Here is a 24,549-nt window from a genome sequence, read left to right as displayed (position 1 = left end):
AAAATATTTTAGTAGGCCAACATTATGTGTATAGTAAATAGTTTCAAATTTACAGAGATTGAGTTGGGGTAAATCTATGGGCATTGAATTTTCACGGGCTACACAAAATTATTATAATGAATTGAAAATTCAAAACATTTTTGTGATTTATATTTAAGGTTAAAAACCCAATACAAAGTTCTCCATAACATTTTCTTCAAATAACTGTAAAAAAAACTCCAGCGTCAATATAGAAAAAAATGTATGAGCGTATGAAATTGCGTAAAACAACGATATATTATATAAACGTCCTACGCCTAAAATGGAAACTAACCATTTTAAATATCATGTCTTGTAACATTCAGCTCTACAGGTAGACCGTGAACATCGTCTATTGTAAGTAACACGCAGTTGCGGCGTGAACATTTTTCATTCATGAGACTAAAACAATTTTAGAGACCACCCACCCCCAAAATTGTCGTTTAAAAATATTAAGTATTAAAAATAGTTATACGCATACCTAGTATCTTTGATTGTAAATAGTTTATAAGTACAGTTAATAATATTATATCTTTAGGTATATATTGTGTACCAACTTATAACACGGCATCTACCGACAACACACCTGCCCACCCGGCACCCAAACAGCCATAAGACCCGGGTCTTTGTCATGCCACTATTGGTAACACGTGTACACAACATTTCTGTAGATGGGGCATTGTATTGTATTGTTAACGTAGGTATACGTATTGAAACCCCTCAATTGAATAAATGTAACCCAAAATATTTGAAAATACCACAGGAATTTTGTTTTTAACATAGTAAATGCACGAATAGTATTTTAGTAATCCATGACTCAAAATGTTACCACCACTAAAATATTTCTCAAACACAGATGTCTGTCCCAACAAGTGTTCCGTGAATCTGGTCAATGTAGCTTCATTTTAAACCGTATTTATCTGCGGTACACATACATTTTGTGACCGCTCCATTTTTTGCTATTTTTAATTTTTATTTTAAAGTGTTTATATTTTTACTACAACAAGCATATATTTATTATAAATTTATTTTATATATCGTTTAAATACATTCTTGACATCATGTTTAAATGCAGAATGTGCCTAGCTACGTTTACAAGCAAGAAACAACTGGTCAGACATGAAAATGGTTACAATGGAAACAGTTTTCCGTGGGAAATAAGTAATTGTACCTTCAGCAATAAAACTCATCAAAACAAGCATATGAAAAACGTTCATGGTATATACGAATACACATAAGTTACAGTTACAGTTAATATACATATTTTTTAATTATTTAATTAACTTAACAATTAATTTTTATTTATTTCAGAAGTTGATTGCATTCAACCCGTTCAGTCTAACCGTAATGATATTTTAAAGACTGCTCCGCAAGTATTTGTACCAGACGCGCAAGCAGGGCCGTCAAACCAGCGCCAAAATGCAATTATATCAAACACACAAGACGTTAAGTTTAACGGTTATTGGAATGACGACAATGACAATATGTGCTTAGAAGTATTGGAAACTATGGAAAATTCTGGGCTATGCGATGTACAAGGTAAGATTTTTTTAATACTATGTTCGTAGGCGAATTAGTTTTATTTTTAAAATTTAAAGATTTCTATACTAGATAAATTTCAATTTAATATTATAGGTATGAAATTAATTTTTTTGTTATGGACTGTTGCACTGTAGGTATCAAGTATGATCACGTTGAAAATACTGAAACAACTATAAATTCCGAAAAGGCACATTGTTTGAATATGGTAAAGCCACAGAGGTTCGTCGAAATCAATTCGTCCTTTAAAAGACTAATTGTTCATTATTTTGCAAAAAATATAAATAATATTCAATACTACGACATATTTTTCGCGTCAATCAAATCTGATTTTATCAAATTATTACAATTATCGGTAGAAAAAACCCCGATTAAATTTGATTTAGAACTAAAGGCGACCTATTATAGACCTCACGTCGAAAACTCGTTCGATGATAGAACGTTTAAGACATCAGCCGTAGCAGTTTACTTAGCTTCGGATCTAGACGAGATAGTGGAAAACTCATTCTCAACATTGATGTCAGAAGAAGACACATCATATATGGATAGAAGGGGTGGTTTTACTCTTTCAAGCATTGATGGAATTGTATTGGGGATGTATAGTTATTCGCCGTTATCGGTAGGTGGACCACACACCCCACTCCCCAAGTGTAAGGATAATACAAATGACGATGATAACGAAGAGAATGACGATGATAACGAAGATAATGACGATGATAGCGAAGATAATGACGATGATAGCGAAGATAATGACGATTATAGCGAAGATAATGACGATGATAGCGAAGACAATGACGATGATAGCGAAGATAATAACGATGATAATTAATTATTTTAGTACAAACGATCAGCAAAACAACAAAAATCAAAATTTTAATTCCGTAAATATATTATTTTTGGAAATTAGCTCGTTATATTTACCATTACTGATAGTCTATACTAAGAAGGTTACATCAAACCTGTAAAATTCCGCTAAGCCTAATAGGATAGAAGATGAAATATCAGCATATTATATTTATCATCATTCATTAACCATTAGACACGCACATACATACACCCAATAATAATTAATTTCAATATTTGTAAATTTTCCGTCTGTTTCTTATTTCACACGGATGCTTATTTTACACCCTTATAGTAATTATTAATTTCAAATGTAAATACAACTGCAATAGCCACTTTAAAATGTATACGATAAATAAATAAATACAATAAATACTTGTGTAAAACTCAGTAACACTAATTTATTTTTTAATACTTGTTCTATACTTTTGTTTTTATTATGGTAAGTCGAATATAGCTTATCTACTTTAAGTATTTTTACTTTGTTGTATACACGTAATTTGCGAATACTATTTATGTATTATTCGAATTTTTGGTATCAGTTCTTTCTAAATCGAATGTTTTATATCGACTTTACTAATAAATACTCAGCATTAACGAGATGTTGATTTAATATATTCTTGTTTTATTTATGTATTAATAATTTATTCCAATATTGTACCGTATCTATACTCACTACTGCAAACATCCAAATTCCTACTCTTCAGCACAAATCGTGTGCTTTAAATTACTACAGTCTCTCGGCGAACATAACACAGGTATGATACATGTAAGTGATATTGTGAACACAGACCAATATAAAAAAATCTGAACACAGCAAAAGTTTGACGATCGATAGGTCTATGAAACATATTTAAATTAAAACAAAATATACAAAAAATATGTATGATGTATAACAAATATTAAATATAAGCGTCTTTTTATCTAGTTCGTAGCTAGCTGTAGAATAATCCACATAGGTGAGTTATGTTATTTTAAACTTGAACAATCATTTCATAAAAATATATTTAAGGTTTCGAAAAATATTTTTTCTAGATAGTCAAAGCTGTAATGATATGCTCACATATCATAATTGTATATTTTATTATTTTATTAAATAAATAACGGTAAAGTTGTCGCACGCAGATAACCGTCAATAAAAATCAATAATCCCCATTAATCACTGATGAAGGAAAAGATTTACGTTGTTTGGTCACGTAGGAACTCACACGTGATTGTGACAATATGGAGCAAAGCGTGTGATCAATTTCGTGTGCCGCCAGAGACAAGGGATGGCTCAATGAGTATCTCCGTCGTCGAGGAGAGAGCCGATTTCTCTAAAGACGCCAAGGCCTTTTGATGGAGCCGCCTGCGACACTGGCAGGCTTGACCACGTCGTCTTCTCTCATCAGTGCAGAAGCACCACTACTGTTAATAACATCTCTATTAAGAGTGCATGAGCACCAACCATTTTAGTAACATTCACTTCAAGAGTGCACGAGCACCAGATATACCCACCACACCGGAGACTGCGAGCGACAACTGGACCTTTTTCATTTCAACGAAAGAAATCAGTGTTGTTTTTATTTGGATCCGTGTGTTTGAATATAACATCAATAGTTTGATTAAATTCTAAAAATTTACTTCTAATGTCTTTATGCGTTTTTTAAATTGCTCTTTAAAATTATTTTCACTATCAATATTTTCTAAGTAAGACGGTATAGTGTTATCAAGGAATAAATGATAGTATCGTGCTTAAAAACCAGGTCGCGCTTGAGAGCATAAAAACCCCAAGTATCAAGGAAGAGACATTTGCGACCCGTCCCGCTATATACTCCTCATCATTTCGAGACCAATCCATTATAATCATAGTTCGTGATTTACATCTGATAGGTAACTATATTTTCAAGCACTTGTAAGTGTAGGGAAAAGGTTCCACAGATTCAACATTTATTCAAGGCTTGTGTCTGCACTTGTATTTATTTTGTCACTTTAGATTTATTATACACGCACACATTAGGTTGCACATTACCACCTATTAATACACAAAACTACCTTATATCTTATAACTTAATTTTTTTATATTTGTTTTATTTTTGCGTTATTATGATATATCATGATATTGGCCGGGATACCGGGACGAATAGCAACCCTTTTCCCATAATATTATTTTTCATCGCCATATGAGTGTTTGTATGTGTGTACATCATGTAATATATTAAAAATTAAACAATGATATTTTCGAAATACTTTGTTTTGTTGCTGTGTACTGTATAGCAATATGGTGATAAGCTAATAAATAACATTCACAAAAAATATAATAAGAATAATATATGACCCTTAGCCCTTACGGCTCAATATATAAACAACCATAGTATAGACTATAAATAATAAATTAAATGTATAAATCAGATATTCTGACACAAACAAATATAGCAAATATAGCACGCAGTCGTTTTCAGTTAAAGGTTAAAGCGGTTACCTAACTTTAAAAAAATATATTTATTAAATATAATATTAATTAATTAATATATAATTTACATTGGTGAATTTATACCTTTCTGTTATGTACTATCTACAATAAACACGTTTTCTGATATGTCTGTAATGTGTGTTCGGTTGCCACCGATACCGGCGATACCATAGCGTCGCGCACTTACGCCGTAGCCGGAAACTGTTGGGTCGGAATTACAGATATTTGTATTCCAAGCGACACAACCGACAACCGTACAACCTCTGTCGCCAATTAGTCATCATCACCGTCACTACCGATAGCGAAAACGCGTTTTTTACTGCGAAACTGCGACAGCATCGCTATCGGCGATTACGCCGCTTTACGGGACTACGCCGACGGGCCGCAAAATCATATTTCGTATCAATACTTTGTCAATAATAAGTAATAAGTAATAACGCTCATCGCGATCGCATCAATACATCATGTAGATGGAGAACGTGCTATATATCCACCCGATCCACAGTATTCTAATATTATCATGGCGGTGGCATGGCATCGAAATTATTAAACATAAATAACATAATATTATATCATCATCGGTTTTTGTATACATCACCGTGATATATTATAATAGTATGTTACATTTAGTTACTGTCGACCAAGGCCGTAAGGGGTCCAAGGGATCCGCCCCCCCCCCCCCGAAATTTTTAAAAGTAGAAATATTTTAGTGGTGAATATCGTTTATTGACTAAAAATGTTGGACCCCCCTCCGAAAGTTACGGCCTAGTTGTTGGTCATGCCAGAACAGTTACACAAAAAAACAAAATATATAATATATCACCGTAGTTTTAGCGGTATCGACGCCGCAACGGTATACGAGACCGTATGGTATAGCCAGGCCCGGATTGGGCCTGCGAGCTACCGCGCTAAGCGCGGTGAAGTGGCATGCTCACGGGGGGGGGATCAGGGTGTCATATCCCCCTTTTGATTTTTTTGTAATGATATATTATCTACATGAAAAAAAAATTTAGGGTCTGTGACAAGTCAAAAATTAATATCCCTCCCCCCTATCAAAAAAGCTGAGCACGCCACTGGCGCGGTGGGCCGCAAGATTATCATGATACACGGGCCGCTTGCTAAGTTAACTTAAAGCTAAATTAATTGGGCCGGTGAAATTATTGTGCTCGGTAAGTTTCTGGGTCCCAATCCGGCCCTGATGGTAGCCAACAGTATATCAGCGCGATGAACACGACAGTAAAACGGTAACACTTGCGATACGCGTGCAGAGACAACGACGTGGGCCCTGTAGTAATGCCTCTGATGGTACCGACTTATTGATGGCTGAGACTGCATCACGAGGTAAGTCATCTTGGAATATGCAATACGTCAGATTGTCAGCATATTATATCATATGTCGTCGACGCAGCTGTCACGGTACAGTATAATATATAAGGTGTACGACATCGGCGGTGACCGGAAACAGACATGTAACCGACGGAACGATAATCACACGGTATCAGAACCTGTGCGGCTCGGTCCGCTGACTAGCTCTCGTTTACGCTACGCTTCCGGATCTCGCAGCCGCTAATTGCTACACTGATTCCGTGCCACATTCAGTCGTCAGTACATCGACATCGCGCACGATAAGAGGTGGGTGCAACAACCAGACATCTCCATATTATGAAAATGTTCAGCAGAGACAAAATACATCTACGGAGAAGTCTTGTTCTTGCAACATAAAATAAAACAGACATCTCCATTTGTATTATATCTCCGTATCTAACGATCGGATATGTCTGATTGTTGCACCGATCGACGGAGATTTTTTTTTCTGTAGGAATACACAAAAAAGCGATTTTCGAAAAAAAAGTGGAGATGTCTGGTTGTTGCACCCACCTCTTCAATTATCTGCTCGCCGTCAATCGCGGCCGTCACGCCCTTGGAATATACCTACATGTCAGCAGTGTGGACCCAACTATATATTGTACAGTACGGCAAGGTGTGCGGAATCGGCGGCGACCGGATACAGACACATAATAATATAACCGATGGGACGACAATCATTATACAGTATCACTGTGTTCTATGCATCAGCCAGGAACTGTACGGCGGTCCGCTGACTACTTCGTTTACGCTTTGAAATACCGCCCCCGGTCGTTATTGATTCTGTGCTAATTAGTATATCCACTCGCAGTCACTAACGACTGCAAACGCCCGTAGCACGTAGATTAAATGGTGGGGGGGTATTTTTTTTATAGATCCCGTCGTTTTAATATAAATTCTGTTGGATATTTTCGTGTCGATTCCATCGAAAATTTGTTTATGTTGATTCCGTCGATTGTTTATTAGACAATAAATTAGATGTATCGTATTATACAGAATTTCAATAAGACTTGTACTTACTATTATTTCTGATAGTACCAGTGTACCTAAGAGGCTATAATATGTGATAAAGTGTAACCATTTTATATTTTGCTATTATAATATTATAAAAATTAAAAATTTACAAATATTCAGCACATTGATAGCCAGAGGAATTGATATGTAAAAAAGTTTGGCGAAATTTATACTCGGCGATAAAGCAAAGGTCATTTCGTGCAATTTATATACGCCCATTAAACGCATTGGCAGCATTTTTTCACCGAGACCGTCCACACCCCACGAGAATGTATTTCGAGGTGACCATCGGCTATATATACTTTGGGTAAAACACGATTGAGAACGGTCCTTATCGGGACTACAACTCGATTGCGCACATATATTTTGACTACCTGTGACGAAAACCTTTAGCATTAGAACTCGTTTGCGCACACATTTTCCCTTCTCACTTTAACAGGCTTAGGACTGTCTTTCTAAGACCGTGGTCTTTCACTTTGAATTTGCATGATTATATAAATGACTTGATGTATGTGTGGATGTGGTGTATACAATTGGCTGTATATTGTTTATGGAAATTTTCTGCGCTATTCGTCGTCTTGGAATTACCATTTGGTTCACAAGCCCCATAAGATCGGTAGAAAATTGCTGTTACAGTCAATATAATTTTCTAAAATATAATCTGAGAATATGAAACTAACTGTATCAGGTGCTAAGACAGTAAATCCAAAACGATGTGATTTACACAATCGATTATAAGATTATATTACTATCAAGTTTCAAATATTTGATAATTTGTACTGCAGTCTGTGACGATTTATACATGTGTGTGAACGTGTCGTTGTGCGCATACGAGTAATCCGTTTTCAGGTAAACGACTGAATTCGTTGTGCATTGTGAGCATTGCAAGCGATTCGTCGATTTTCAGGTAAAAATTTTAAATGTGCGCAAACGAGTAGCAGCGCCTTGTCGGCATATCATTTTTAATAACACGATTGAGAACGTTTTTACCTGCTAACTTTTGTGCAACGTTGCCGCATTGATTAAAAATTCAAAATAATTTACCTGATATTAAATTTTAATATGATATATTATTAACGTTTGATATAGATTCTTATTGTCATTTAAAAAATATACAAATATAAATTATTTGTAAGTTTAAGATACAATTAAAATTTTTTTTCCCGAGTTCTTATTTCCAGTTCTTTTTAAATACCGCATGAAATCATGATATATCTATTAAATAATAATATATGCAATGTTTTCGGTAAACCTTGTTTCAACCTAGAATTTCGTTGATAAATAAAAAAAACCATTAATTGTATGATAATATTTACTTAGTGTCATATTTGTAGTAATTGGCCCTTCACACAATATATTGGCTATACAGCATGTGTACAAGATTCATAGTCGCAAACTACAATGTCAGAGTGTCTTTGACAAAAACAGCAGATAAGCATGTTTCGATGTGTTTTATTTCATTGTTTTATATATTTTGTTCATGATGGGATTTATTTTTTCGGAAAGCGGAATCGGCTATCGGCAAATAATATTTTAGACAACGCAACAAACGGTCATACATGTACGAGTAAAATGCTAAAAATTCGGTGGTCATCGGCGTCACTACAATCGGTCGCTGAGATTTCTAAGCGTAAAATATGCAGCCATCGGCGGACCACCGCACGGGTAGTGATGAAAATCTATAATTGTCGTCCGCCCGTCAAGTCCGCGTCCGGTCGACGCCGCGATGTCGCGTACTTGCACGGATGTCTCAAACATTCATAATTCACTACCACCGCCGTCACTTCCGGTAACTACGTCGTTGCCCATTTGCCTGTGTACGTATACCAATAATAACCGCTGTACCGCTGTCGACCGCAGCGCCGGGACGGCTTATTCGCCGTCATATATTACATAATATTATTATATTTTGTTTGTCTCGGCGCTCGCGGATCTGCGTCCGTACATAATGTATAAGTCTCTCCGTAACCCAACTTTTTCTCGTCCCACTTTTCACTGGCGATGACATTTTTCTCAATTGTAGAATCGGTATATCCGTATTTCTCAACTATCGCGACTCGTTAGCGTGTACAACATTACGTCGTGTACGTCACGGTCGATTGATTTCGACGACAAAATTTGCCTAATATAAATAACCAATGTAGATATAGCTAGAAATAATATGGTTTGATGTTGCCGCCGTGACGAGTTTGCGTGACAAAACACAGATACCTGATTTATGTTAATTTTATCCGTCTTAAGAATTATATAAGATTCATAATAATAATAATTTTATATCTCTTGCAAACGACAAAATACAAAAGAAATAACAAATTAATACAAGTTGCAAGATTATATTTAATTTTGCTTCGTGAAAACATTTTGTACCGACTTTGTAGGATTTGTTATTTAAAAAAAAATCCACATTTTTATAATACAGAGGATATCTTATTTATCAATATTTATAAAATCACCTCTCGGTCATTCTTTTCATAAAAACAGAATTAATATCAATTTCATATACTAAAATTGTTGAAGATCATATTTCTTCATTATTCATATGATATGTTTTATTGACATGGGGTGACTTAAAAATGCTAATTGAAAATGAACTGACATCATTTATACATAATCGAATATTATATTCTGTCTTTATAAAAAGAATGATCGAGGGGTGATTTTATAAATATTGAAGAAATATGATCCCCTGCAGTCACATGTATTATGGAAATGTGGATTTTTTTGTGGAAACAGGCTTTTTTATCCTACTTTTGTGTAAAGTTTCAGAGTTCAAAAACGAATACTTCATCCCGAAAACTTGCATAAGAGATTTTTTCAAAAAAATGGGTTTTAGTGGCCTTAGGTGTAAAATATTTGGATTTTCTCGATTTTTTTGATATAAGATTAATGTTTGATGGTTCCTTATGCACTCTATTACATTTGTGGAAGTTTCCCGTAGACACTTAAAAATACGTAAAATTAGTTTTTTACGGAAAAATCGTCAAAAAGTGATTAAGGACAATAAAATAAAAAATAAATATCGATAATTTCGAGTTTTTTGCGCTTAAACTGTTTCGGAAACACATATTACAATGCGTGTAATGTTTTAGAATTTAAATACGAATACTTCACCCCAAAAAGTTGTATGTGTTATACATGTAGGTATATACATTATAATATAATATTAATTATAATGAAACAATATTAATACTTTAGAAGTATTGCCGTACAGTACTACAGCATATATTATGTATATTATGGTAATAAACTAATAAATTGCATTCACAAAAAAATATAATAAGAATAATATTATGACTCTTAGCCCTTACGGTTCAGCCGAATTGGTGATATTATGCCTTTCTGATACTATGTCTATAATAGACGCGCTCTCTGACATGTCTGTATCCGGTCGGCTCACTGATAGCACCTGACAGTTGCACATTTGTATTCCAAGCGACACAACCGTAATACAGTTTCTATCATAGCCGTCATCTCCGTCACCGTCGGTAGCGGAAACGAGTTACCTATCGGCAATACCACGCTGTCACTCTACACATCATCATTACATCAATAAAACGCTTGTCGCTATTGCCGCCACTTCGAGAGACCAAAGCCGACGAGCCGCAAGATCGCCTTTCGTGCCTATATACTTGATTAAACAACGATCGTCTTCCCATCGGGGATCGGGCAATTGGCTAAGTACGATCCACCCGATCCACAGAATTCTATAATCGTGTCGGTGTGTGCGTGATGGTGGTGTGTCATCGAAATTATTAAACATTATCATCGCGTTCGTCCAGCCTATATTGTTACGAGATAACAATAAATAATATATTAATTTTCAATTTACACCGGTTTCAATATGAACATCTCATGATTAAACTTAAACGTTTTAAATATTTTACTCAAAATTAACAGAGATGTATTGAGTTTTGATTTTAGTAAGGTTACATTTTAGTATTTTAGTATTTTTTTTTTTTTTGCGCCGCGGAAGCAATGCGAAAGCAGATCCCGCGGCGTCGTCGGTTAAAACAGGAAAAAAAAAAAGTATTTTTTTTTACCAGTTTAAATTTTCAATTCATAATTGTTTAAAATAATATACATTGATGATCGATATTGTTAAAAATGTAATCTTGTATTTTTTACAAAATAAATAAGGTTTTTATTCTGGTTTACCAGATTGTTTTTCCAATCAGATTATTGTGTCGTTTGAAATATTTGAATATTGTCTTAGTTTTCGTTCATCGACTGATATATCTTTATATTCTATTGATAATCATGCATCTATACTGAAGAGAAGCAGTAATAATGCTGAAGAAAGGGATTAGTTAAATTAATCGACTTTTATTTAAATGGCAATGAAAGTCTTTAAATTACAAAATTTTACATTACCTAAAATGTAAGTATAACTTACCAATCAATGACGTGGTCCACATCTACTACATAGCAGAATCAGTCATTCGAAATACTTCAATAATTATATTTAGTATACGGATGCTGGTCCGTAATTTTTAAGAGAAATAAAATATTTATCACCGTATAGCTATTATAGCGGTGTACCTGCTGTCGCTGTGTCACGTTCTACAACGGTACGGCAGTCAGCAGTATACCATTGTGAATTGTGATAAACGACAGTGAAACGGTAACACTTGCGATACGCGTGCAGAAAACGACGTGGGTCCCAGGGCCGTATTTAAGGGGTGGTTCGGAGGGGCAATAGCCCTCCCTGGAATATGTCAAGGGGCGCCAAAATTTTTACGGAGACTATAAAAAAGTTTTCGGAAAAATTATAAATTATATTAATAATTAAAATATAATATTATAATACAAAATATTAGGTAATTGACAATTGTACAATATTGTTATTTGTTCCCCAATCTACAACCACGGAATATTACTACGGCCTCCCTCCTACTTCCGAGCGGCGAGCACGGTCACGGCGGGTATTATTTATTTTTAGCCGAATCGCCCGTATATCCCATATCGCTGGTAAAACCAGTATTTACGGTTTGCTATGAACAACAATTATTATTTATTATACCCATACCCATCAGGGCATCAGCCATCATACGATAATAAAAATATTGTTTTATTGTTTTGCGTTCATTCGTTGATCATTCCTATAAATTATTATAAGTTATAACTTATAAGTTATAATCGACTATCGTCAAAGTTGTACTGTGTTGTATTCTGTCTTCTGTAGTGCTGTTTTGTGAAGTCCACTGTAAAACTGATTTACTATGTTAAAGTTTCATTTATAAGATTCATATTAAAATATATTATACCTACTTATACAGTTATACTTAATATATTTATAATTGATATATAATGAATCAAAAAAAAAAATTTTAGCGGAGCTGAAAACAAAAAAAGAAAATTGCAAATTAAAAATAATATTTCAAAACTTCCAAAAATATTTGATTTTTTTTTCAAAAAAAGAAATATTATGAAAATGATTTGAAAAGTATTTTATGTTTACCTATTGTACCTATGTATTTTACCTATATTTTTTTTTTTTTAAATTTTATTTATCTAAATACTAAATCCAGATACCACAAATCCCTATAATTAGTATTAGTAGTATTACTCATCAACTAATTTTAAATTTAATTATAAGCGAAGTGGGGGGGCGCTAAAATGTTGTTGCCCACGGGCGCCAAAATCTTAAATACGGCCCTGGTGGGCCCTGTAGTGATGACCGTGAAATCGTCTTATTGATAGCCGAGATCGCATGGGCCACGGGTAAGTCACCATGCGTCGTCGACGCAGCTGTTACGGTACAGTATTATATAGGTGTACGACATCGGCGACGACCGGATACAGACATATAACCGACGGAACAATAATTTTACAGGATCAGGACCTGTGCGGCGGTCCGCTGACTACCTCATTTACGCTTCGAGACTCGCAGCCGCTTGCTACTGACTCCGAGTAATATTTAGCCGTCAATACAACGACATTGCGCACAATATCGCATGTACAATATCTGCTCACCGTCAGTCACTGCCGTAACGCTCGTGACACATAGATTAAACGCATAATTGGTGGCATTTTTCCACCGCACCCGTCGACACGAATGTATTACGTGCAAGTAAGGTATTTTTTTGGGTGATTTTTCGGAGGAGCCGAGGGGGGGGGGAGTCCAAAATATTGCTTAATGATCCGGTGAAGTTAACATAAATCCTAGTTATTAGTTATTCCAGATAAACTATATAACCTATGTTTGAAAAATACCTCTCAGTGTATGTCTTCGGATCTGATAAAATTAGTTTCGCTTTAGTAGTGTAGTTGTAAATATTTTGATAGGCAATAGTTAAAAATACAAATACTTTAGATTATTTTTTTTTAGGTCGGACGTGTCTGGACAAGTCTGAACTTGGAGGGCATCCCACCTCTACACACACACTGTACCCGCCGCTCATGATCCAACTGTAGAATAGTGGAAATAACTAAATCTCTCACCGCCTTGCTATACTCAGCCATCAGCTACAACCTACAAACGACTTTACATCACCCAGCCACCCAGGTCCCAGGTGCAGCGCCAAAAGATGTTTAACATCAAAAACGATGGTATATTATGGTGTACTGCAGATTAAGTTCAAAGTATATATAAGCCACCGTTTATCTCGATATAGGTAAATTATCGTAATATCGTGATTAATGTGCAATGCGTTTCGACTGTGACGGGTGGCGAGCGGATGTATAGTACAGCGATATCGTAGTGACGATGATGCATACACGAGTAAAATGCTAAAAATTCGGTGGTCATCGGCGTCACTAGAATCGGTCGCTGAGATTTCTAAGCGTAAAATATGCAGCCATCGGCGGATCACCGCACGGATAGTTAGTAGTGGTAAAAATCTATAATTGTCGTCCGCCCGTCAAGTCCGCATCCGGTCGACGCCGCGATGTCGCATAGGTACTTGCACGGATGTCTCAAACATTCATAATTCACTTCCACAGTTCCACCGTCGTCACTTCCGGTAACTACGTCGTTGCCCATGTGCCTGTGTGCGTATACCAGTAATAACCGCTGTACCGCTGTCGACCGCAGCGCCGGGACCGCTTATTCGCCGTCATATATTACATAATATTATTATATTTGGTTTGTCTCGGCGCTCGCGGATCTGCGTACCTACATAATTTATAAGTCTCTCCGTAACCCAAGTTTTTCTCGTCTCACTTTTCACTGGCGATGACATTTTTCTCAATTGTAGAATCGGTATATCCGTATTTCTCAACAATCTCAACTATCGCGACTCGTTAGCGTGTATATAATATTACGTCGTGTATACATCACCGATCGCTTTCGACGACAAAATTTGACTAATATAAATAACCAATGCAGATACAATAGCTAGAAATAATATTGTTTGGTGCTGCCGCCCTGACGAATTTGCGTTATATAGGACACGAATACTCGTACCCGATTTGTGTTGATTTTATCCGTCTTTTTTAGATTATTATTATTATTATTATTATCATCATCATCGTTAGTTTTGTGTGATTGTATTGTAACATAACGTATAAAGTAATATAACTTTTTCCGGTTTCATATTTTCCTGAGTTATATAATAGCGCACTCTCTCGTCTCTCTCGCTTTTAACATATTAGTCAATCGTTATACATTTACACGCACCCGGTAGTAACCGGAGGGTTCCTTGGGCAGGGCACGACCAGTATAGTTGTAGTTAAAATTAGTTTTCGTGGTACATATTATAATAATGCGCGCTTGGCGGGATCGTGCGACGCACCAACAGAAATACTGCGTGCCAGAATTACCGCCTCGACCGGGCACCGCGCGGACGCAACCGCTTCGGTCGTTGATGCCTTGATGGACGTCGCGCGCAGTGTGTATTAGGCCATCGACGCGGTCGCTGCAGTTGGGCATGCATTCATCATCGGTGGATAGCGTGACGGCGGACGACGACATCTTGTGCGCGCCGACCCTGCAGTTATATACCACTTATATACCTAAGTCCCAGCGTTGTTCTAACGCGTACAATTCGCACATGGCCCATATTATTATTTGGATAAAATCATTGCTAAACTTTTCGTTTTCATTTTTATTTGCTTGTAGGTAGTTTTGGTTATGCCGAGGAATGATTATATTGTTCTGAAACATAATTGAGCTTTTGATATTTTCTTTGATTGAATATTGAAATATATTATTCTAATTCCAGTAATTCGACGGTACCTTGTCCTTGTGTCAAAATTTCACTATACCTAACGTAACCGTTCTAACCTCAAGGGAGTTTTAAGTGTGTGCGTCAAGTAATCAAGACAACAGTAGTAGGTACTTACAGTAAACATTTAGCATTTAAGCCATTTAGCACGTGTAAGTGTGTACAATAAAGTACCTAACCTATATGTGTGGCAAGTCTATAGTGTACTGTACTACAGTGTATCTATTTTCATTTTTAAGTATACACATACCCACTACATAGTGTGACTATTATATTGTTTTATCTATAAGTGGGACACTTATTATGATACCTATAATGGATAAAATGTTGAATACACTGGGATAAATTTTGCTTTTCTATAATATTAGTTGAAGAATATTGAAGATACCTACCTATACCTACAATAAAAATAAAATACCATTTCTTGTAACATATTAATAATACAACATTTTAACTTTTATAAGTTTATATGAGAACAAAATTAATATTGATCATCAACTACACTTAAAAAAATAAATTATTGAGTAAACGTATTAATAAACAATGCATTAAAAAGATATTAATATTTAACACTAGAAACAATTTTGGTGAAAGTGTGACAAGAACCAAACGTGGGACGCACACCAACTTTTAAGTCGAGACAATACACCCTAATATGGGATGACGTCTGAGCACATTGTGTACAGTGTTCCTACTTTTAAAATGCACAGTGCACCTGTACTCAGTTAACACTTTAACAGTAAAGCTTTAGCACAGCCGCAATAGCCGCATAGGTACCGTGTATTTTTGTCAAGTGTACAGTGTACATTCCTCAACTTTACATGGTTATCTCTTGGTAACATGCTAAACATGTTCTCTTCGGCAAACGTCTTACCTACGCGCTACGCACATTATCCTATACGTGCATGTACAAATTATAAAAAATATACCTATTTATATATTATATATGATTTCAATCTTCAATGGGTAGATCGCATACGGCATGATAGCCGCAGCAGCTGATTTATGTCAATTCTATTTTTTTTTGTGATACGACGTGGTTCGTTTGATGACGTCACTTTATATTGATTACAAAGTGATAAAGAAAAGTTCGAAAGTACAATATTGAATAACAACTGAAACACTACAACAGACAACAGTACAAACTACAAAACTGCCAACTACAAGTTTACAACACCACGACCATGATTAAAGCGTAGTCTGTATCTAAAGTCTTAAACCCTGATGTACACCATTCCATTTTCCAGTTGTAGCGGGCATAATTTGTTGTGTGTTTTTAAATTTTATTTTACTTAACTTCCGACCACCTGCTGCGATAGGGGTTCAAGTTGAAGTCTCAGCCAGATATATTTCATATTTTCATACATTCATTGTCGTGTCCTCAAATTCCTGGACAGCGATGCAGTTAATTTAAGCCACATCTGTTGATATCCTGCAGATGGAAAAGTAAGTAAACCCGTTAATTCGCATTGCTGGACATGATTGATTTTTTTTTTGTTAAGTGCAATACCTTCAATTTTATTCAACAAAATATTATACTTTACAGCAAATTATTAGCCGATTACGAACAGCAGTTTGGTGTGACCAGTGCCGAGATCACATCAAAAATCAGCCGACTTGGTCATATAGCTGGCAGTGAGTAATAACTACATAAAACAAAAACTTATAGAGGCGGAGTTTTGTCTTGACAATAATTTTTTTTTACAAACAGACGATAGAAATGAGTACATCAAAGAAATCGAACGAAACCTCGATGAGGTACATGATTTGGTTAGTACAAATTTCAAATAAATAAATAATGATAACCTTTATTATGGTATTTTTACTTATATTCAATATTTTTTAAGTTGGAACAAATGGACTTGTCGGTCAAAGAATCTGACGTGTCTATACGCGCCAAACTGCACAATCGAGTAGCTAGTTACAGGGCTGAACTCCACAGATTAGCCAAGGAGTTTGCCCGGGCAAAATGTACGGTCAACATTGATTTAGGTATATTACATAGTAAATAGGTAGGCACTAAGCAAAATTTGTTTTTGCTTCATTCTAATTGTTTATTTAAATTAAATACTATAGAAGATGATAATCATTTTGCTGAAAGTGAAGATATAACTTCCGAACAAAAACAGAGGTTACTATATACGTCTGAACGTCTTAACCAATCAGGAATACAATTGGATAATACTTATCGTATTGCTGTTGAGACTGAAGAAATTGGTTCTCAAATACTGACAGATTTAAATCGTCAACGAGAAACTATGCATAACTCTTTTAATAGGGTAACTTAGTTCATTACTTGACATTTGTTTATAATTAATATATTTTTCATACTTGATTTATACTTTTGCAGCTCAGAGATGCAAATGCAGACCTGGGTAGAAGCACTCGAATGATGAATGCCATAATTGTACGTTCCAGACAACACAAAATCATACTCTTTGGTGTCATGGCAGCATTTTGTTTTCTTTTGGTTTTTGCATTGTACCACACATTCCTTTAAATATTAATTCCTATTTCATGGGTTAACTTGTTTTAGTTTTGTTATTGTCTTTTTAAATTTACAATGTATTTGTTATTATTTATACTTGAAATACTTTTAACAGTTATTTCTGAACAACTATCTTTAAAACATAAAATATTTAAATACTTTCGTAACGAATAAAAATCTATATTATTAACTCAATAGATTTAAAATGATAACATCTACAATTATTATTAAGGGAATACCACACCCACATGCATTATTTTTGTCTTATAAATGTACTACATAGCAAACATTATGTTTACAATAATTCACTTTACTATGTTACTTTAAAAATTTGAGTGAATTGATAAATATTATGTAATTTAAACTAAGATTAAAGATCAAATCTTAAGAGGCTTTTATTTATATTTTTATCTTAAAACAAATTATGATCATTTTAAATTTCACAAAACAATTGGTTTTAAAATGCTCTTAAATTGCTTAATAATTTAATTTTAATACGATTCTCTAAGATATTATCTTTAAATTTGTAATAGATTAATTCACTTTAATGTTATAATTAAAAATGATTATTGCAAAAGTAAAATTTTCTGATTTTTTGTAAGACAGAAATAACACATGCAAGTGTGGCGGCCTCTTAAGTCAATCCATAATGTATTTTATTTATGTGCTTATAAACAAATTTGAAATTATATATTTTTTTTTGTCTGCCTGTTAAAACTAATTATTCTGAATTGTTTAATATCAACTTTTATTGGATTATTTTCTTTATTCTTCAATAATAAACCACAATCTAGGTTTATTTTTTGGAGGATTGCTGAAATAAATAATATTATGACTATCGTTCAGTATACATTAATTTGCTATTTTAAAAATTTTTCATTTTGTGGGTTTCAGCCATCATTACCTATTTTCTATAACTTTACCATTATATACTTGGTGGTTTAATCGCCTTTTTGACATGGTCTTTTCATCAAAATCGTGAAAATAGATTTTTCCTAAACAAATCTTAAGAGGATGTCTATGTAATATTTGTTGTCTCCCCCGACACAATATAAATAAAATCCACATAAATAATTTATTTTGACTTCAGTAACTATACATAAATTATGGTGGATAATATTTTTGAGGGTTTGACATATTAGTATATATATTAAATTGTTTTGAGACAATATTTAGACAAATTGATATGACATACCCTCAAAAATATAAAAATGTGATTATGCATGAATTTCTTTTTTTTAAGCATTTATATTTATAAACATATAAATTAATTTGTATGAAAATTAAAAATCAAAAATGTAGAATTAAAATTATGAAATCATTAAACAAAAATTATATATTTATTTAAATTCTTACCTAAAAATAAATTCATATTTTATAAACAAGACATTTTTTAAAATATACTAAGTCTGAAAAATTGAAATGAATATACACTAATTAAATTATATAAAATGCATAAATCATTATGCTTAAATAAACATTTTTCATTCATTTAAAATTTGTTACTAAACAATTTCTGAAAAAAAACTTACAATGATGTCTTTAAATAATATTAATATTATATCAAGATAATGGAATAGGTACATAAAAATGAAATGAAATTAATTTTTAAATAATTTAACCATTAGGGTTGAAATTCACTCTCAAAAGTGTGGAAAAACATTTTAATTAGTTCTTTGGCTTCGGTGTCTGTTGTACTGATCATTGTTGTGAATTGAGGAAAATCATTGGCTAAAATCTATTAAAAAAAGTTTTATAAATAAAATTAAAACTGTAATGTAGATACTTTATCTATGACTATGTGCCTATGTGAGGCTCATTCAGTGTAAGATTTAGGATAGTCAGTTGTTGGAAACAATGTAATACACAAATACTCCTAAAAATGTTCAATCCCGGATTAAGAGGTTCTGTTTTTATTTTTTATACAAACTAGTTTAGAGAACAATTTACAATAGGTATAATTAGATATATTTTGATTGCAGTATACAAATTAGGGAAAGAGAGTAATTCATTTATTTCATTGAAAAGCTTTCAAATATCTAATATTATCTTTTGTGTCATTACATGAAGGTTTTTTAATGCCCAATACTTTTTAAATTGTTAATAAGTAGCAATAATGTTTCAATAATCGTAATAGATGGTATTTCCATTTTTGACCATAATAATCATGCTAAAAATAGATGTTAACATAATATTATTTTATTATAGGAGCCAATCGCCAGAATACTACTGTCTTTTGATATCCATGGTGGGCCCAGAGCATACCTCCCCCCCTTAATCCAGGCCTGATTTTTATTTATTTTTTATAGTAGATCTTACCGCCAAACATTTGTTTATAGCATGTGGGCCCTGTATTTGTAGCCCTATTATTCTTTCAACTTTTTTAGTTCCAAATAATTTGGCTCGTTCTTGGAACACTTTTGTATCTTTGCCATCACTATAATTGCATTTGATTAACAATAAATCTGTTTCCTGAAAAACAACAGTCACTTTTTAATAAAATATTTCTTGTAAATTTGATTAGACTATACTTAGGTAGTTAGGTGATTTATGGACTGTATACATTTGTATAGATTATGGTAAATTAAATAAAAATAAAAATAAAATCAATACTATCAGTGATCTCAAGCAAAACATACTAATGTCTTTATTACTAATAACTAATAAGTCATTAGATTTAATATTTATATAACTTATAATTTATTAAAGTATCCTTCTAGTAGTTAAACTACATTTATATTACATGCGACTGTAAAGCTTGTACAAATCGTGAAGCTTCAATTCCACATCCAAAAGCGACAAAGCAATTTTCTCCAGACTGTTGATTACATTTGGTGAGAGGTACAATTGATTTTTTAGATTCACTTGTAATTCCATACCTAATAAACAATATAACAACATAAGTCTTAGAACCTTAAATATTATGAACAAATATATTTATAATCTGTAGACCATAGGACAAAAAAGATTCCCTGTTTGAATAGAAATAGTTTTAGAACTACTATAGTTAGATATTAGTCAAGTTAAATGTTAACTTAAGATGGTTTTGATTTGAAATTTTTTAATCTATTAATCATCAGTAGATAATATAAATTAAATTAAAATAAATAATTTTAATTATAGACCATGAGCTATATAAGTACCTAAAAAAAAAAATCAAATTTATACCGCATTTGATTTGTTTCTTTGATCTTTAAACTTTTGAGATCTATCAATATGATAAAAACAACTTACTTATTTAATTGATCAGATAACTCGACGACGATAGGCTCTTCATTCACAGTCCAGTTGTCACCTTCATTCCATGTATAATCGTACACAGTTCTCCAGTTGTTATTCCATATATTAAGATCAGCTTTGACAAATTGATCTAATTGAAGGGCAAAAATACTTTTTATAATAGTTAAGAGTGGTTAGTTACAGATGTTACAGTAGATATGAATGACTGATGATGAACTACCATTGTCATATTGATGATATAGGTAAGGTAACCTATACCTATTACATCTATTGTTTTTATATTTTTTTTGATAGGTACCTATACAAAATGTATCAACTAATAATTACTTACCAGCTAATTGGTTATAATAGAACTGGTAACAACTAAATTGTAATTCTCGACTAGATTCGATCACAGGCTGAGTGGAGCAAAACAGTGAAATCTTTAAAGATGCGCAGTCACGAACTCTAAACTGACCACAGGCAACTACCACTGTTGAATTGATTGTATCCCTCACAAAAACGCTGAATAATAATGATCAAATACAATGCTTATGAAACGTACATGGGATTGATTTTTTTAATGTCACAATAGTATAAGTCATAAGACACAATTTTCATATTTTGTCACATTATTTATTTAGATTACTTACCATCTGTGGGTATTTTAAAAGAAGACATTAAGTAATTATGATTACATGTGTATAGTTGTACACAGCAATATAAAAATAGATTTTAACTTGACATCTTTATGAGGGAGGTTGTCCATTTATAGAAATCTTCAAAAATTGTTAAATTACTAATTTAACAAAATTTGAACTTATTTAATCATTTTTTTAGTTCAGATAATTAACAGAATATTGGGATTTATATTCTTATTGATAATTATTTATTCATTATACAATTATAAATATGTAATTAGTCTGTTTATAATTACAATTTATGAGAAAACAATATATCGTTAGAAAAGAAATTGTAATATTATTTTATAATTATGTAGACTGAATACTTATTAAAAAAAATATATGACTCTGCAAATAACATTTTTATTTGCAAACATTGTATTAGTATAATACGTGTGAAAAAAAAACTAAAAACTTTCTATAAATAGCAAGACTGAAGACATGTACACATATTAAAAATTATATTATACTAACTATCCCTGCACACTCCTTTCGTTGCCTGTATAAAATGCGTCCGTTTAAATTTAGTTGAATAATTAAAATTATTTTCCTTTTTTTCTTTTGTTTTACAACCCAAATTTGATTTACTTTTCATTCTGGACCAAAAACCAACAACTCATAAAGTTTCAATAGTGTGAACCAAAAATAATGAAAACCAAAGTTTTATACTGTTTGACTTGATACATCAACTATTTATTAAAATATTAATTTCTAATAATAACGAATAAATAATAATTAGTAACAGATGAAAAAAATACCTTAAAGTGTGCATTTGCCGATTATTTAAAAAATTAAGAACTTGATTTTGCATTAACTTACAGAATTAGAAATAGATATAAAATCTGCTCAGTAATGTACTTTCATTAAAAAAAAAAAAATTGGCTTTGTAGTTTCAGAAAACACGCATGACAAAGATTTCTATTTTACATTTATATAGACTAATACAATTATTTGGAAAAAATTAGTCCTTCCACGAAAACTTAATATAGTATTTATAAGTATTTACGGTGTGGTAGTTATTGAGTGTATTGAAAGTACAATTGAATTTTAACAAAATAAGAAAATTAATTTTGTCAACAATTAGTTTTGCATAAAAATTCACGGTTTCCCTAATTCATATTATTTTATATTTCACTTATTATAAAAAGTAGGTATCTTCAAACTAAATTTTAAAATGTTTTTAATTAGAACATACACAGCTATAATTAATGTATTATTTTAATATTCTAATTTTTAACCTAATCTGGTGATCTGGTTTGTGGTAACATTTCTATTTTGTATAAATAATAAATTTCAAACTGTTGAATGTCTTTATTTTTATAATATAAATTAGGAGTTGACAGTAATTGATAGGTACAACGGATACAAGAGATTTTCTACTATTTTAAACATTAATATCATATTCTGAAGCAGAATACTTATTTTGGTGAAACTGTTTATGTATTTCTTAATTTTTTATTTAAGTTATATAAGTATAATAAACTAAAAACAATTTACAGGGTTTGATGGGTTAAGTGAAGAATGCTTACAGTAACTCTCAGCTACTTTAGAAGTAGTGTACAGAAAGAAACTCGTCCTCGAGACTTGGAATATAAAATTAAAAATACGGTTTCACTTGTTAAAACAATTTAAAAATTAAATATCTACTATGTAAATAAATCTATTAATTTATTTTTCACCAAATCAAGAAAAGTGATATTATGAATATGGACTCATAAAGTTGTAAGTGACAAAAAACACATATCTACCCATATCTCTGTCTATCATTTGCTTGGTACTATCAACGTAAATAATTTTTTTTATTTTTACCTTTGTTTGGTTGGTCCTACTACAATTGTGCATCTTTGACAATCATCTACAGTTACTGAACCAGTATGGTCCAGCAAGTAAATATTGGAGTCCTGGCAATTACGAATAACAAATTGTTGGCCGCCAATTGATCCTGGAGACTTATAAGCAGTACAACCGTTTAAATTTTCCATCACATAATCCGCAGGGTCCAAGTGTTTTCTTTCAACCCTAAAAACCCAATAAATCAAGTGACCATGAAATGTAAAAACCAGTTGTAAGTGTTAGTCCTTGACTAGTATAGAATTTGAATCAAGGATGATATTGCGATTTAGAAGCGGGAATAGGCTTGAATTTGCTTAGAATTAAATACTCTTAAGTCAGCACTAATATTAATTATGGTTAATTAGTTCTTAATTTTTTAATTACATTTAAATGTAAGGTATAAAGCTGTCATTAAATGATTATTGGATTTGGACATGAGTATGTGAAATTATTTATTGTATAATTCATGATTGACTTATCAGATTAACTGAAAGAACAGGACTTTGGAATTTCAAGTTTAAATGTTTACCAAATCATACTTATCTCAAGTCCAAGCACAATTATTATTAAACACAAAGTATGATTATAGTTACCATGAGTATACCAGTTTTTTTGGCTCTTTGACAGAAGTTTTGCAACAGAAACATCCCATTTTTGCGCTAATGTTGAATTTTCAGTTCTCTGGTTTTAATACAATGTATACAAATATTTGTTTCCATGGTAACTTTAGTTTACGCATAATTAAACCATTCATTTTCATTGTGTATCAACACAAGTTTTATTCAATACCATTATTCAAATAATAATATTAAAAACAATATATTATTGTATGATGTTTGATAAAGTTAATAACAATGCTATCACCAAAAAATTAATTCTAACGTTTAAAAATAGCTATATTGCTATAATATACTAATATGTATATATTAA

The 24,549-nt window shown here is 32.6% G+C and overlaps 3 protein-coding genes across 4 annotated transcripts; 2 read left to right on the top strand and 1 right to left on the bottom strand.

Moving 5' to 3' along the window:
- The first annotated feature begins 944 nt into the window (after positions 1–944).
- LOC132929355 (protein PF3D7_1417600-like) lies at positions 945–3,017 on the top strand. 2 transcript variants are annotated; one of them, XM_060994667.1, is made up of 3 exons: positions 945–1,236; positions 1,333–1,557; positions 1,695–3,017. In XM_060994667.1, the coding sequence occupies exons 1-3, from the start codon at positions 1,080–1,082 to the stop codon at positions 2,384–2,386; spliced, it is 1,074 nt and encodes a 357-aa protein (XP_060850650.1). In that variant the 5' UTR covers positions 945–1,079; the 3' UTR covers positions 2,387–3,017. The 2 variants fall into 2 exon arrangements, with proteins under 2 accessions (XP_060850650.1, XP_060850649.1); XM_060994666.1 differs by having other exon boundaries at positions 1,330–1,557.
- Positions 3,018–16,470: 13,453 nt separating this feature from the next.
- On the top strand, positions 16,471–18,740 carry LOC132930178 (vesicle transport through interaction with t-SNAREs homolog 1A). Its single transcript, XM_060995897.1, has 6 exons — positions 16,471–16,842; positions 16,943–17,031; positions 17,108–17,166; positions 17,244–17,388; positions 17,473–17,675; positions 17,747–18,740. Exons 1-6 carry the CDS (start codon positions 16,835–16,837, stop codon positions 17,894–17,896), a joined length of 654 nt encoding a protein of 217 aa, XP_060851880.1. The 5' UTR covers positions 16,471–16,834; the 3' UTR covers positions 17,897–18,740.
- Positions 18,741–19,205: 465 nt separating this feature from the next.
- LOC132930177 (protein XRP2-like) lies at positions 19,206–24,372 on the bottom strand. The gene is made up of 7 exons (XM_060995896.1): positions 24,213–24,372; positions 23,596–23,805; positions 21,456–21,628; positions 21,119–21,254; positions 20,628–20,763; positions 20,204–20,356; positions 19,206–19,622 (listed from the first exon to the last, which is right to left on the bottom strand). The coding sequence occupies exons 1-7, from the start codon at positions 24,269–24,271 to the stop codon at positions 19,509–19,511; spliced, it is 981 nt and encodes a 326-aa protein (XP_060851879.1). The 5' UTR covers positions 24,272–24,372; the 3' UTR covers positions 19,206–19,508.
- Positions 24,373–24,549: the final 177 nt, after the last annotated feature.

This window comes from Rhopalosiphum padi, chromosome 4, assembly GCF_020882245.1.
Source record: "Rhopalosiphum padi isolate XX-2018 chromosome 4, ASM2088224v1, whole genome shotgun sequence".
In the NCBI taxonomy this organism is placed as follows: domain Eukaryota; kingdom Metazoa; phylum Arthropoda; class Insecta; order Hemiptera; family Aphididae; genus Rhopalosiphum; species Rhopalosiphum padi.
Note: the sequence above shows the minus strand (reverse complement) of the source record. Positions and strands in the feature narration are given on the sequence as shown.

What these genes read in the sequence shown, in the direction of transcription:
- LOC132930177 (XM_060995896.1), bottom strand. Translation starts at nt 24,271, where the DNA reads ATGGGATGTTTCTGTTGCAAAACTTCTGTCAAAGAGCCAAAAAAACTG. An exon ending in CTATTATAACCAATTAGCTG is followed by an intron (nt 21,255 to 21,455) that starts GTAAGTAATTAT and finishes CCCTTCAATTAG; the next exon opens with ATCAATTTGTCAAAGCTGAT. An exon ending in CTATAAACAAATGTTTGGCG is followed by an intron (nt 19,623 to 20,203) that starts GTAAGATCTACT and finishes TTTTTTTAATAG; the next exon opens with ATTTTAGCCAATGATTTTCC.
- LOC132930178 (XM_060995897.1), top strand. An exon ending in ACTTGGTCATATAGCTGGCA is followed by an intron (nt 17,032 to 17,107) that starts GTGAGTAATAAC and finishes TTTTACAAACAG; the next exon opens with ACGATAGAAATGAGTACATC. An exon ending in TACGGTCAACATTGATTTAG is followed by an intron (nt 17,389 to 17,472) that starts GTATATTACATA and finishes TAAATACTATAG; the next exon opens with AAGATGATAATCATTTTGCT.
- LOC132929355 (XM_060994666.1), top strand. Translation starts at nt 1,080, where the DNA reads ATGTTTAAATGCAGAATGTGCCTAGCTACGTTTACAAGCAAGAAACAA. An exon ending in GCATATGAAAAACGTTCATG is followed by an intron (nt 1,237 to 1,329) that starts GTATATACGAAT and finishes TATTTATTTCAG; the next exon opens with AAGTTGATTGCATTCAACCC. An exon ending in TGGGCTATGCGATGTACAAG is followed by an intron (nt 1,558 to 1,694) that starts GTAAGATTTTTT and finishes GTTGCACTGTAG; the next exon opens with GTATCAAGTATGATCACGTT.